This window comes from Puma concolor, chromosome C1, assembly GCF_028749965.1.
Source record: "Puma concolor isolate L17-30 chromosome C1, mPumCon1.1.hap2, whole genome shotgun sequence".
NCBI classification, from domain to species: Eukaryota; Metazoa; Chordata; class Mammalia; order Carnivora; family Felidae; genus Puma; species Puma concolor.
Window position 1 is genome coordinate 18,880,648 of NC_141674.1, and position 15,393 is coordinate 18,896,040.

Sequence of the window (15,393 nt, forward strand, 5' to 3'; positions counted from 1 at the left end):
GTGGTTCTTTTTCCTCCCCCATCATCAGCTCACACACATGCAGATCGTGCTCAGCCTCACACTTGAGGGGGCAGAGTTGTGTGTGTGGCTCCCTCCTCTCCCGTACTCGGTACTGTGAGCTCTCGCCACTGAGGTCTCCCCAGACTTCCAGCTCAATCTCCTCAACCAAGGGAGTCTCTGGGCTCCACCGGGGTTCTCCCTTCCCACACCACAGCCTGGAAGTATCTAAAGACAGTAGGGCTGGGGTGATCATAAGGCTACCCTTACTTCCTCTCTTAGGGACCACTGGCCTTCCTTGCCTGATTCCCACTACTTTGAAAACTTGTTTCATACCCACTATCCTTTTGTTTGTTTCAAGTGGCAAGGTAAATCCGTTTCTGGTCACTCCATCTGGGTTGCAGGTAGAAGTCTCCTGTTCACTCCTTCAATTGGATTTTATTTTCTTCAGGTCTTGTTCCTTCTCATTAAGTTCCTGTCTGAATATCTAATTTTTATGATTATTCTATCGCCTCGCATCTCCATCCCTAGGTACTTATATGTTTATATATGCATATTGACTTTTGTATATGTAATATCCATCAACAGGTGTCCGGAAATTGAACCACGCATCGGTCATCAACTTATTCAGTGGTGAGAAACAGGAAGACGAGATGTAGGCACCTAGGGCTACTCGGCAATGCCACCAGGGACTCAAGCTCTGCTCCACATCCCAGCACTTTTGTGCTCCTGCGGGTTACCTCATGGCACAAGATGGCTGCTACAACTCCAGGCCTCATGTCTCCGTTCCAAGCAGGAAGAAAGGAGGAGGAAGCAGGGAGTGGCAACTCCCTTACCAAGAAAGCAAAAGGTTTCTCAGAATAAGTTGGATGACGTCTTATTAGCCAGAACTCTAACATTTGACCGTCAGTAGTTCCATCTGGAGAAGCTAACGGTTAGCTAGAAATTTCACCACAAATTCACCAAAATAATCAGGGTTCTGGTCGGTAACAAAGAACAGGTGATTGATATTGGAAAGGCAGCTAATAGGTCTACAAAGCTATTCTTGCATTCTTAGAATAAACTTTGCTGGCTTATAGTGAACTATGCTTTTAAATACATTTGACAATGTTTTGACTTTTTTTTTTTTTTTTTTGGCTATTGTAATATTCAGGACCAAACACTTAAACAAGATAGTTTAAATGGAAGTAGAAACATATTCAATATATTCTCAGAGGCAGTATCGAGGCCCTGTGATCAGACCTGATTAACTGCACAAATGCTAGAAGCAGAAACGAATACAAAAATAGAATGTGCTACATGATTTTTTTTTTTTTAAGAGAGCATATGTGCACCACACACGCACAGGGGAAGGCAGAGAATCTTAGGCAGGTTTAGCACAGGGCCTGATGCAGGACTTGATCCCATGACCATGAGATCATGACCTGAGCCAAAATCAAAAGAGTTGAACGCTTAACCAACTGAGCCACCCAGGGATCCCAACGGCTACATACGTGTCAGAAGGGAATAATCACCAGTGGTATTAAATTGTCTTTAAAAACAAATGCTGATATATTTATGAAATTTTCAGATTTGGAATGCCCCTCATTAGGTATTCAGCATTTTATTCAACACCTAGAAAAAGCCATACCAATCTGTCTCTCTGGACTTTTCTTAAAACTATTGTTGTGATAATAACAGTCTTTATCTTTCAGGTACTAAAATATTTACAGACAAAATTATACATCTAATATTTGCTTCAAAGTCACATGGGACTCATGGAGGAGAAAGTAGATAGAAATGAAGAGGAAACAGGCTGGCTAGTTGATGATTCCTGAAGAGAGACACTGGGTATACGGGATTGATTGTATTATTCTGTCTTCTATTGACTGTCTTGAATTCCCCATAAATGAAAAATTTTTTAATGTTTATACAGCGAAAGCACAGACTTCAGCATATATATATATACGTACACACGAGTATGTATGTGTGTATATATATACATATATATATATATATATATATATATATACACACACACACACTTACTTGTTTTAAATGTTTTAGTGTTTAGTAGGGATTCTATTCCATAGGATATTTGCTTTTTATAAAAGGAACTGTATATGTCAATATTCATAGAAGACAGTTCTGCTGCTTCCTGAACTTGGTCCTAAGCAGCCATGGGCAGACAGAGCCCTCCAGTAGCCATGGCCACCTTCCTTCCTCCTCGCTGTACTTAGCTTCGGAGTCTACAAGCTCAAAAGGTTGCCGAGTCCGGCTCTAGATTTTGTCAAATTCTTAACAATATTCAAAGCAACAATGACGGCATTTACGTATGCTGCCGATCATCTGAAGCCCAAACGCTTCAAAGATTAGTCATATACGTTTAAAATACATAGAAAAATAATTAGTATTTATACAAAGTAGATTTTTACAGACCAAGTACACTACATCTTAAAATGCATCTTCTATCCAAGCACAGAAATAGGGGAATATACATGGAAGTATATGTTTAAGAAAAACATTTATTTCCAAATGCTGATGAGGAAGGCATCGTAGAATGACTGCTGGTTTCCTGATAAAACTTTGAAGAGAACTTCAATTTGCCAGCATTGTCAAACTTTTAAAAAGTTCCTAACAGTTCCTGAAGGGATTAGACCGCTGTTCCTCTTTCCAAATTCTGTTTAATTTCAGCCGTATATTTCCCATAGAATCTTTCTGCTTTCTTGTTGAATTTAGCATTCCTTTCATTAATGTAGTCGATGTCTGCATCATCATTATAAGGACGTCTCCGGCTGTATTTGTCTCGTTTTTCGATTCTGGTGGAAGAAGAAAATTTACAGGATTCAAAATTGCCTTCTTTTTTTATCCTAATAAAACATGGCCAGATAGTTATAAAGAGAACCAGTACACTTAGAATAGCCCGCTTGGGGCTTGGGGTTGGGGGCAGTTTTCGTCAACATCAGGCTGAAATTGCTAGTTGACGGCACAGCCCTGGGTATGAACCCTGAAATTCAATAAATACAAACTCGTCTTCGGAATTCTTCTAAAAGAGCAGCGATACATTGTCAGCAACGGGACACATGAAATTCTACTTTAAAAAATAATTACAGTATTTATATTACTAATAACCACAGCTAACATGGAGCACAAATGTACCAGATACTATACATATGTACTATGTACTATTCTTTTTAATGTTTATTTTTGCAAGCAAGAGACAGAGACACAGTGTGAGTAGGGGAGAGGCAGAGAGAGAGGGAGACACAGAATTCGAAGCAGGCTCCAGGCTCTGAGCTGTCGGCACAGAGCTCGATGCGGGGCTCGAACTCACTAACTATGAGATCACGACCTGAGCCAAAGCCGGATGCTTAAGCAACTGAGCCACCCAGGTGCCCCGAATTTTAATATATATATCACATATGTAACATATGTTTACATGTATTAACTCCTAAAATATAAATTCATTCTGCTCTGCCTAATATTCACCCATATCAGTATTAAGAAACACAAATATAACAAAGGTACATTTACTAGAACATTTGTACTTCTTCGAATAATGAACTGGTTATGAAGATAAAAGCCCTTAAAGAAGAATAATTTTCTTTGGACCTTTTCCTGCTTTCCTGATTATAACAACTCAATTTCAGCAACAGTTGGCATCTCCATCCCAAATCGCACGGACTCAACTCACACTTGCTGTCTGTCCCCAAAATCACTACAGATGCTGAGTCAGAATGAGCAAGCACGATATCCGCCCTTTCAATTCTCTCTCTGCACCCTCTGTCCATTTTGTCATTAAACGTTTAAAACTTCCGGCCGCTGTACTGAGTACTCACTGCTTTTCCAGATCTGTGACCATCCTATCAACCTCCTCTGTGGAAGGCACGTGTGTTCCGTGAAGAAGACTGTTGGATGTTGGGAAAAACTCTTCTCCACTGAAAAAACAGAATAGTTTTAGAGTGACACTACACAGTTCCACATTTTCAAATTTCAAACTGAACCACCATTCATGGCGAGTGATAAAATGCATACATATATTTACTGTGGGATCCCAACTTTTTTTTTTTTTTTTTTAAAGAAAATTTAGAATTGGAAGGGACCTAAGACATCACCCACCTCCTCCAACACCTTCATTCTACAGATGAAAGAGCCAAGGGCCAGAGGTTAAAGGACTTGCTTCTCGGTTCAGGTTATTTCTCTTCCCACTAATGGGAAGGGTTCAGCAAACTATACCACCTGGTCTGGCACACATTTCACTGGGCCCCAGCCACACCCATTTGTTCATGACTCCTCCACGGCTGCCTTCACATCACACCAGCAGGGCGGAGCGGTTGTGACAGAGACCAGAGCGTCCACAAAGCCTAAAGTATCTGCAGAAAAAGTTCACCCAGCTGGGCATTCGGCCTCTTAAAATATCTGAGTAACTATGATAATCTGGTTGTTAAACTGAACGCCCGGCTGGAAAAATAACAAGGTGGTAAGTTTACCTGCTGTGGAGTGAGCAATAAATGGTACTGTGAAGGCCAGAAAGTATTCTGAGGCAGATGTTGATAACTGGTACCCAAACATTCGCGTGTGTTTGTCTTTATGCGTCTGTGTATGTATACACAACACACACACACACACACACACACCCCTATGTCCCTTCAGAATGAAAACAGGGCTTGCATCGTTCCTGTCAACTTACTGTTTTTCTCTCAGTCTCTCATACGATTCCATGTCAGGTTTGATCTGTTTGGTCAGCCGATGATATTGACGTAACTGGGCAGCAGCATAATCTAAAGATAAAAGGAGAGTCAGAGAAATCTATTTCCCTGTTTCGTCATTACGATCCACAGAATATCAAAATTATTAGTAATATTTGCACAAGACACTAAGCAGAGCGTCTGTCCTGAAGGTGCTGATAATACAGGCTTTTATCTTACCACAAAGAATAAAAAAAAAAAATCCAGGTGATTAAAGTACAGCCTTTTTTACTTCTGCCCTAATGAGACCTGTTTGTATTTTTCTCGGGTTCAAGCCTCTTGGGAGAATATTCCGTGAAGGGGCGTATCCTTTCTTAAAACCAGAAACACTAAAGGTAATGCTTACCTAACAGGGCCATTCAAGAAAATAACAGCTTTACCTGAGAATCCCAGGTCAGGGTTTTTCCTCTTCTTTTTCCTCTCCCATCTTTCCGCGTCTTCCGCACTGATCTCCAGCAGCTTCACTTTCTCATAGTCTTCCCCTCTTGCGGCACATTCCTAAAAAGAAAGAAAATGTTAATTCCTGCAGTTATGACAAAAGCAATTATTTGATCAATTTTAAATCAACGTGGAATAAAAATATCAAGGAAAAAATAATGATTAATACTTGAAGCAAATCTGGGCATCTACTATGGTATGTAAGAAGTGAGTGCATCAATTTAAAATACATATTCAATGTTTCTCAGGTGTCAGACCCCCTTTTAAATGTTTTACACGCACTGAATCATTTTTTTTATTTTTATTTTTAATCTTTATTTATTTTTGAGAGAGAGAGAGCGTGCATGAGCGGGGGAGGGGCAGAGAGAGAGGAAGACACAGAATCCGAATCAGGCTCCAGGCTCTGAGCTGTCAGCACAGAGCCCGACGCGGGGCTCGAACTCACAGACCCCAAGATCATGACCTGAGTCGAAGTGGGACACTGAACCGATGGAGCCACCAGGCGCCCCTACTGACTCATTTAATTCGTAATTAACTCAAATAATTATTACAGTCCCCATTTTACAGTTCAGAAAACAGAGGCACAGAGAGGTTCAACAACTCCCCAAAGTGTTGCTACTAGTAAAAAGCAGAACCACCACGTGGACTCCAGCAGGCTGGCTCTTACTGTCTTGATTCAACAGAATAACTGAAGAAACAACTTATGGAGACAGCAGAGTAGATCCTAACCTTCTTCTTTTCTTCTTCCTGCAGTTCCCATTCCAGACGGGCCTTTCTGGCTTCCCAGTTAGCAGGTAACTTGAGTCTTTTATCTTCTTCAACAACTTCTTGGTGATTCAATTTGCGAGCCTCATTCTAAAACCGTGACACAAAAGGTCCGTCAGCTGAGACACAAAAATAAATCCAAACAAAATCTTGCACACTTTGAGAAGGTCAAGTAAGTCACATTAACAAGGGGATGCTGTGTTATCTAAAAGCAAGAGACGGCCAAAGGATTTTAAGCAAGGGAACAGCCTACTTAGGTCTGTATGTGCACAGTCAAGAAATGTGTTGGGCTGCACTGGGTTTGCTTTTCCAGAGGCCTGGAGTTTAAGGTCAGCTGTGCCTCCATTTAGCCACGTGACCCCTTTGCACTTAGGGTTGATCGGACAAGGTTCAAAACGTGAAGAAGGCGTACTTAAGGAGACTTTAGATGGCAAGAAATAATATTACATCATATGAGGAGAAAGATATTCTACTTTCAATTCTCTTTTAATCCTGATTAACTCAAGGAAAAAGCCTCAACTTGGGGCTGAGGGCTTTAGCACCGATCTTAATATCTCTAACCTTTTCCAAGCCCCTCCTCTTTTTTAAATATCTTAATAGTTTACATTATGGCAAAGGAAAGGTATTTTCCATTTTAATTACTGTATGAAGAGTGTGATTTAAGATGAACTTAACTGGGGTCCCTGGGTGGCTTAGTCAGCTGAGCAGCTGACTCTTAGTTTCGATCTCAAGGTTCGTAGGATCGAGCCCCGCGTGAGGCTCTGCACTCACAGTATGGAGCCTGCTTGGCGTTCCCTCTCTGCCCCTCCCCACCTCGCACATGCGTGTGCGCTCTTAAAAAACAGACTTAGAAAAAAAAATGAACCTAACTGCACAAGGCATAATAAGCATATCATCTTAAGGACAACGTAAGCTAGATGTTTCTCAGGTCACAGGTTGGTGGCCGTTAGTCCAGGAAGCCAGGTCTCCTAATTTCCAACCACATATATTTTACACAGTCCCTCCGAGTAAACACTTCAGTGTGTTTAATCCTTTATTAATGTTCTCTGGACAAAGAGAGGCACTGCTCGGAACTACCATCCCTCTTACATCCTCGTACCCTTGGCTCTGGCAACGCCCTCCGGTTGAAGACACCAAGAGCTCACCCTGCAGCCAAAGTTGTGTTCGCTGCACTGAAGGAGACGGCAAACCACGGGCGCTGTGGGCATTCCAGTGAGGGGTGTTAAAGAGGGGCTAGCTACAGGATTTAGGTTTGTGTCAGGTGACTGGGGCAGGGGCATAAGGCTCAGGAGCGTGTGGTTGTGCTCTGGATTAGACACCGTCAGAAAGGCAGGGCATTCGACCACCAGGTGTCGTAGGTTCTTCTACAGGATTAACGGGGGGGGGGGGGGGGGGACTAACGCTGTCACTGGTCCTAACAGTCACTGGTGTGAGCAGAAGAGGGGAATGTGGGGTCATTTCTGTGGTTTGACCGGTCTTGTTTGTCTCACGCCACCAGTCAGAGTGATGTGGGAGGTTTGTGAGGCCACAGCCAAGCTGGCAGTCAGGCTCCCTAAGTTGAAACAGGCTGGAGCCGCTTTTTCCTTCCTCAGCTCCCACTGCAGCCAGTTGTTTGCTGGACTCTTAGCTCCGCTATGAATCTCCTTACTTGCATTTGTTCCTCCAGCTTCTTTGCCTGGTAATACCTTATACATCTTTCCAACAGCAGTTTAGGTGTCACCTCTTATGGGAGGCACTCCCAGGAACCCCTCAAACTGTATCCATCTCTCCTCTGCACTCCCAGGGCACTCTGTTCCTCACGTTAGCACGCCCTGGCTATAAAGCTGTCTCCTCTCCTTAAGAGCAAAAGCCGTATCTGAATCATCTAGTTCCCCACCAACTAGGTGAGCCACTGACATTACAGGCTTGCAGAGATTTGCTGATCATCTTTGAAGGAACAGGCAACCAGCTCTCTTACTAACACTGGAGGAGTTTTTCTTCCCCAGCTCTACATATCCCCTAGGTAAAACGAATTGTTACACAGCAGGGAGGCCGTTAGTTAATAGAGACTCCCAAACCCAGCCCAGATGAGTTAAATCAGAAGCGGGTGGGAGGAGGGTTGTGTGTATTTTCAAAAGTGACTTCAATCTGTTGCCAGGGTTGAGAAGCACCGGGATAGATATTTCATTCCACTCAGACGATCTGCCAAGCACGCTTTTGCAGCTTCCCGGTACGTCCACGAACGGGCACGGGGTGACCAGCCTCAGGTGCCTCCCGGGCTACTCACCCGCTTCAGGTGCAGCTCCCGGAATTTGCGAAGCCTCTGTTCGCGCTTCTGCGCGGCCAGCTCCGCCGCCGTCGCCAGGGGCTGCTCCCCCTCCTCCGCGCTGTCCACCGGCACCTGCGGCGAGAAAGACCCGCTGCGGGAGGGGTCGGCTCGGCTTTTCCCGTACTACCCTGGCCGATTCCCCGCCGGTCCCGAGCGGCCGGGCCAGGCCCTCACTCCAATCCCGACCTAGGTGTCCGCGCCTCCCTGGCCCGGCACCCAGACATCTCCTCAGCCTCTGGCCTTTGCCGTCCCCCAGAGCCCCCCCACACACAAAAATCCTTGGGCAGAGCCCGCGGAACTTACCTTTTCGGCTAAAACTGTAGCCGCCATCACAAACTTTCCCTCGCCACTTCCGGCAACAACACACAACACTTCCGTCTGCCTTTGTCCCGCCCCGCCGATACATATTAAAAACGTACCATGAGCCCCGCCCCTTCCTGGCCGTCTCTGGAACTTGGGACCAATCCCTGCCCCTTTCAGCAGTAGGAAGCTTTCGATTGGGTAGGGGCTTGCGCAGCCGCAAAAGGCCGCAGAGGCAAGGGCGGGGAGGGGTGAGGCGGGAAGAAGAGGCCCGGAAGCTCTCAGAAGCGAGTGGCTGCGAAGGGTTCCTGGTAGAAGGTCGTCCCGATTGCGTGCTACTCCCTCGAATGAAACGTGTTTCCCATTCGGCGCTTAGCCTCAGTGTCACCTCCTGCGAGGCAGGCGTCCCCTGACTACCTTGGCTCACGTAGGCCCTTGGTACTGTCACGTGGCAGCATTTTAATTCTCTTGGGTAGTGTGAGATATTTTTCTCTTCTGTGCCTTCTCCTTTTCCCCCACTGTAGAATTGTATAATGTTTCTGGACGTGAGAGACTCCATTTTGAGAGAAGCTCCATTTTCCTTTATAAAACAAACAGCTAACGAACTCTGGAACTGAGCAGAAAGACCCTTGGACTGGGCCAGAAACAGCAACTGTCTTAGGAGCAAGTCGTTCCTAAAGACAACAGGGGTACTGGCGTCTGCCCCCATAAAACTGTCAGTGTGGACTTTACGAAGACAGAGTAATTAACGCATACTAGGAGTAGTTTTCGTTATGAACAGCAATAAATCAGTCCATCAAAATGTAACCAAAAGCCGTTCAGCCTGTTAATACCAATTGACTTTTTTTTTTTATCCAAGTCATGTGATTGTCCCCCTTCCCCTTTCTCATAAAAATCCCTTGCTTTCCCCACACAAGGGACACATTTTTCTGTGCTGCCCGAATTGCAATTCTGAGACCCCAAATAAAGGCCTTTGTACTTTTTAATTTTGCCTCATTTTCCTCGGTTAACTTTTTTCTTTTTCTTTTCTTTTTTTTTTTTTTTTTTTTTTTTTTGTATGTAAGCACCGAGGAGGGCAGAGAGGGAGACACAGAATCTGAAGCAGCATCCAGGTCCTGAGCTGTCAGCACAGAGCCTGAACTCAGGAGCCGTGATCATGACCTGAGCTGAAGTCAGACACTTAACCCACTGAGCCACCCAGGCGCCCCTCTCATTTAACATTTCTGGTGTCAGAATGGTGTGGGATGGAAGTAACAAACCACTCTGACTCCTGCGCCAGGCCGCAGTTGGATTTCAGGAAGGGTACCCTCCTGAGCAAATTGTGCTCTGCCTTCTCCCCAACCGGCTCTGAGTTCTGGTGGCAAATCTTCTTGGTTCCCAATCTCCCATTTTTGGTTGAGGTGCCTTTCTGGTGCCAGTTTCTATCTCTTTGATTTACAGAGATACGCTCTCTTCTCTGGTGATTCATTACTCAGTTGGGTGTTTGGTTTCAAAGATGGCTGCTGGAGACCAGCCCCTGTCTGGAAGCCCAGGTGTATTTATGTTCAAGTCTTGTGGGTCCATTTCTTGTAAGTTTCTGGCTCGTTGGCCCAATCTGACTGAAAATGACTTGTTACAATGGCCACTTTGGGCATCTTTGGAGATTCCAAAATTAATGTATTTGCATGCACAACTGGAAAATGAAAACAAAACCAAGCATCTAGGGTGGGAGGCATTATTTAAATTGGGATTTGGAGTGTCCAAGAATTAAATAATTCTAAACTTCCTTCCTTATAATAACGCTAAACTTTCTAAAGCTAACTGTAACCACTTCCAGAGAGGATCTAAACTAGGAAAGCTTGTGGAGTCTTCTGAGCTAACCCTTGTTGCTCGTCTTCAACCTTCTCCCTCCGCTCTCCACCCATACAAAATCCCAGCCTAGCTGAACTCCCATTCTATAATGACATCCCACGGGTTCCCCTAGATCCTCCTGTCATCCAAAACTCCTTCTAAAGTTAAACCTAATGAAGGAGGCTCTGAAACGTCATCAGTTAGTTATTCTCCTTGGACTAAGGCAGAATTACAAGCCATTTCCAAGGGCTTGCCAGTGCCTTTGAAGACCCTCCAGGATTTGCTAAGGAATTCAACTTAGTTATTTAGATCTGTGAACCTGGTTATTGTAACCTTTATTGACTTATCTATATGCTTGTGAATGGTGGCCATGCAAGAGAATGGATGGGAAAACTAGGCTACACATAGTATTTGGATGATTTTTCTAAGTGAAAAGGCTACAGGAAAAAAAAAAACACAGAAGCTTTTAAGCCAACTGAAGAATTACATAAAACTATTCCTGGGTTTTTCCAAAGACTACAGATTAGAGAAAAATTCAGCAATGTACTCCACAGCCAGATGAACCTGATTTTGATTGTTATGATAGACAGGAAAAAACTTTTAAACAATACTCTGATATTGACAAAATTAACCATGAAATCTCCTTTTAATTTAACTCCATCATTGCTAACAGGTTAGAAGGTGAACTCAGTACTTTAGTTAAATGACAACAACTCAGCCGGGCCACTATGGAGCCTCATGATCTGGTTAATTTGGCTGATCAATTATCTCGCACCACAGAATGAGCAGCGAAAAAGAAAGGACACACAAGTCCAAGCTTCTCAGATCATGTGTCTCCAATTACAACAATTAACAATCCCCAGAAATTCCCAAAATCTTCAGGGTCTTTCTCATGTCAAAGGTGTTTGCAATTACTGCAGAAGAACCTGGCCGTTGGAAGAGGCTTGCTGCAAAACGTCCAGACAAAGTCAGTGGCAAGAGCCTCAGAGCACTTTCCCCTCTAAGGATACTAGCAGCTGGGGAAGAATGATCATATGGCAGAACAGGGTGGCTCTGAAGACAGGAGGGGGTCTTCCCATGACTTCAAACTCACACCTTAGGGGAAATAAATCTTATTACTGGGAATGAGGTGACAGGAGCTCTTATGGTCATGGGAGCAACACCATCAGTTTTCAAACCCACCAGCCTCTCTGTCCTGCTTCCTCAGAGTACAGAAACACTACAAATGGTGGGAGTGGCTAATACCCCAGGACAGTTTTTAAATCCTAACCTATCCCTTTTTCAGCTGGGGCCTTTACAAGGCACTCATGGATTCCTTCTGGTCCCTGAATAGGAATTCACCTGTTAGGCCACAATTTTCTTGAGACTTATCAGGCACACATTTCCTTCTCTCAAAAAGGGTAAATCCTTTTTTAAAAAAAAGTCTGGGGAGCCTGGGTGGCCCAGTATGTTGAGCTCCTGACTCTTGATTTCAGCTCAGGTCATGACCTCACCATTTGTGAGAAGGAGCCTTGCATCAGGGCAGAGCCTGCTTGGGATTCTCTTCCTCTCTCTCTCTCTCTCTCTCTCTCTCTCTCTCTCTCTCTCTCTCAAAATAAATAAATACTTTTTAAAAGTGAAATAAATAAATAAATCAAAAGTGGGTGCCTGGTTGGCTTAGTCAGCGGAGCACCCAACTCTTGATTTCAGGGTCATGAGTTCAAGCCCCATGTTGGGTGTAGAGATTTCTTAGAAAGTTGGGGAGGGGGAGACAGAGGGTGTTTTTGGAAATAGCAAAACAGCACACAAAAAATTCTACACAAAAGGAGCCTCCATCAATACCTTGCTTTTCTGTAATTCAAAACCTATAGCACCCCCCCCACCACCACCACCACCGCCCTGGACACTGTCCCTGACACCCTTTGGTCCAAGTCCTGCTGACATCAGACGCATATACACTCTGCCCCTTCCATCCGGATGATCAGATTGATCATTCCAAACCACTCCCTGACATTACACAGTCTGAAGCCATTGAAAGGGATTAAGCCTATAATTGAGGAATATATATATAGGTTTGATTATTCCATGCACGAGTCCTTATAAAATGCCAATTCTTCCCATACCAAAACCTCGTGGTGGAGGATGGAGGTTTGTACAGGACCTCGGAGCACTAAATAACATTGTTGTTCACACCACGCACTCGTGCCTCGCCCTCACACTTTATTCTCCGCTATCCCCCCAGACAGCAAATCACAGTAGTGGATTGGTGTAGTGCCCTCTTCAGTACGCCTATGGACGCAGAGAGCCAATTTTTGTTTGCCATCAGCTGGGAAGGAAAAAAAATATACCTGGACAGTTAGATCTCGAGGTTACACTGAGAGCCCTACTTATTTTCCCCAAATCTTAAAAGCAGATGTCACTGATGTAACCTTCCCGCAAAATTCTACTTATTCTAAGATGTGCACCTCTTCTTTGCTCCCCTCCATAAAGAGTGGGTCCAATTGACAGTATCCACCTGTTAAAATAGCTAAAAAAGGACGAAGGTAGCAAAAGAAAAAATTACAAGTTAAAATGCCCTAAATTCCCTCCCCAGCTTGCACTCTGTCTCTCTCTCTCTCAAAAATAAAAATTTTAAATGCCCCAACCCGGAGGATGGGGGTGGAGGTGGAGAAAAAAATAAATTAGAAAAAAAATAGGGGCGCCTGGGTGGCTCAGCCGGTTAAGCATCCGACTTCAGCTCAGGTCATGATCTCACGGTTCGTGAGCTCGAGCCCCGCATCAGGCTCTGGGCTGACAGCTAAGAGCCTGGAGTCTGCTTTGGATGCTGGGTCTCCTTCTCTCTCTGCCCCTCCCCTGCTTATTCTCTCTCTCTCTCTCAAAAAAGAATAAACATTGGGAAAAAATGTAAAAATAAATAAAATGCCCCAAGTTAAATATTTGGGATATGTCATTAGCAGACATGGATTTTCTCTTCAATCCTGAAATAAGAAGCATTAGCTCCTTTCCCCTTCATCAAACCAAACAACAGTTGTGGGGATTCCTGGGACCAGCTGGATATTGCTGAAGTGGGATTCCTAATTTCTCTGCTATTGCTCAATCTTTAAATATCTTACTTAAGGCACTCCAACCTAGAGCCCTTCCACTGGTTTCCTCAAAAACCAACCACAGGCTTTTGAGGAGGTGAAACAGCTCACTCCATCCCTGCTCTGGGGCACCCCAATGATCAACTGTCCTTCTTCCTCTTTGTTCACAAACGTGAAGGTAACGCTTTAGGAATTTTGACATAGAGACACGAAGACCAACACGGGTCTGTACGACAACTGCAATAATGTAATAGCTGGGCCAAAGAGTAAATGCCATTGTAATTTGTATAGATATTGCCAAATTGCACTCCCTAAGAGTTACCCCAGTCCTACATGACCTCTCCATTTGGCCTGGGCTTCCTCAAAGAATGGTGGCTGGGTTCAAAGAAACAAGCATCTCAGGGCACTTGGCTGGCTCAGTTGGAAGGGCATGCAATTCTTGATCTCAGGGTTGTGAGTTTGAGCCCCACGTTGGGTGTAGAGATCACTAAAGAAATAAATAGAAACTCAGGGGGAAAAAATGGATCCCAAGAGAACCAGGTGGAATCTGTTTCACCTTTTATGACTTTGCCTCAGAAGTCACATAGTGCCATTTCCTCCATAGTCACATATTCAAGGATAGGGACATAGGTCATACCTTTCCTTGAGGCGTGTCAATGTCACATTGTAAGAATAGCACATAGAGTGGAAGATCTTCTATCATCCTGGAAATTTTCAATTGTCCACGCAACTCTTTCTTTTTACTAAATCCATGTAAATACAACTTGAACAAAGAATTCTTTAAGACTTCAAAACACTATAGGGGCACCTGGGTGGCTCAGTCGGTTGAGCATCTGACTTCAGTTCAGGTCATGATCTCACAGTTTGTGGGTTCGAGCCCCACATCAACTCTGGGCTGACAGGTCAGAGCCCAGAGCCTGCTTTGGATTCTGTGTCTCCATCTCTCTCTGCCCCTCCCCCGCTCATGCTCTGTCTCTGTCTCTCAAAAATAAGTAAATGTTAAAAAAAAATTTTTTTTTAAAGACTTCAAAACACTATGAAATTGTTACCATGGCCCGTGAAAAGAACTGTGCTGGGTATTTTGTTTGCTCCTTTACAACCACCCTCCTCCAGTGTCCACCCACCCATTTGTGGGTGCAGAACACCCACAAATGCTGGCCTGAATGGACTACATCAATAAGCCCTCTTGTTTATTGCTCTCTTCTCATTGGGTCCTGCCAATGAGTGGCATCTACAGAAGAGAAGTCTGGGAGAAATGAGGTCAGGATACTTATTCCCTGCCTGGATTATGGTTGCATTTCTTTACTCACAGCCTCTGTCTGAAGACCCTCCCCCATCCTGTCCTTCCCTTGCCTCTTTAGGATTAGGGGTAGGAATGGCTTCCCCCTGCTTCTAGCCCCGGAAGGCTTCACTTTCTTTTGCTGGTTTCTCTTAACCCAGTCTACAGCTTTGTAAACAGCCCTTTCATTAAACTCTCCTTAAGTACTTGGTTTTGGTTTCTAGGGCTCTGACAAAATATTTTGCAAAACCTGTTAATTCTGATGTGATCTTACTGAAAATAATTTTGCCACTGACATTTCTGTGTTCCTAAAGAATAGAAATACTTGTAAGACTCCTCTGTCAATTCATTCATGATACAGAAAAAAACAAAGGCCTACATTTGCTGCTTTATAGCTGGTTAAGAAACCTGTCTCATTTAAATCAACAGCATCAAACAAGTAATTCCACACTTATTTAATTACACTTAAGTAAACGCAACAAAGCAGAAAGCATGAAGAGCTACAAGAGGGACACTGACCCTTCAGGTGGTGGTGGTTAGGGCTTTCCTGAAGAAAGACACTTAAGAAAATCTCAGACAGGAGGGGACACATCTAATGCCAACTGATTAAAAATCAGCAGTTCTCATCATTTGCTGCGGGTCAGGTGACTAGTCACAGATACTTCATCCATATTATCTAATTTGTCC

At 44.1% G+C, this 15,393-nt stretch overlaps 1 protein-coding gene across 1 annotated transcript; it reads right to left on the reverse strand.

Moving 5' to 3' along the window:
- Positions 1-1,584: 1,584 nt before the first annotated feature.
- Positions 1,585-8,629, reverse strand: SYF2 (SYF2 pre-mRNA splicing factor). Its single transcript, XM_025933812.2, has 7 exons — positions 8,539-8,629; positions 8,194-8,307; positions 5,892-6,017; positions 5,105-5,222; positions 4,667-4,757; positions 3,816-3,914; positions 1,585-2,795 (listed from the first exon to the last, which is right to left on the reverse strand). The coding sequence occupies exons 1-7, from the start codon at positions 8,563-8,565 to the stop codon at positions 2,630-2,632; spliced, it is 741 nt and encodes a 246-aa protein (XP_025789597.1). The 5' UTR covers positions 8,566-8,629; the 3' UTR covers positions 1,585-2,629.
- Positions 8,630-15,393: the final 6,764 nt, after the last annotated feature.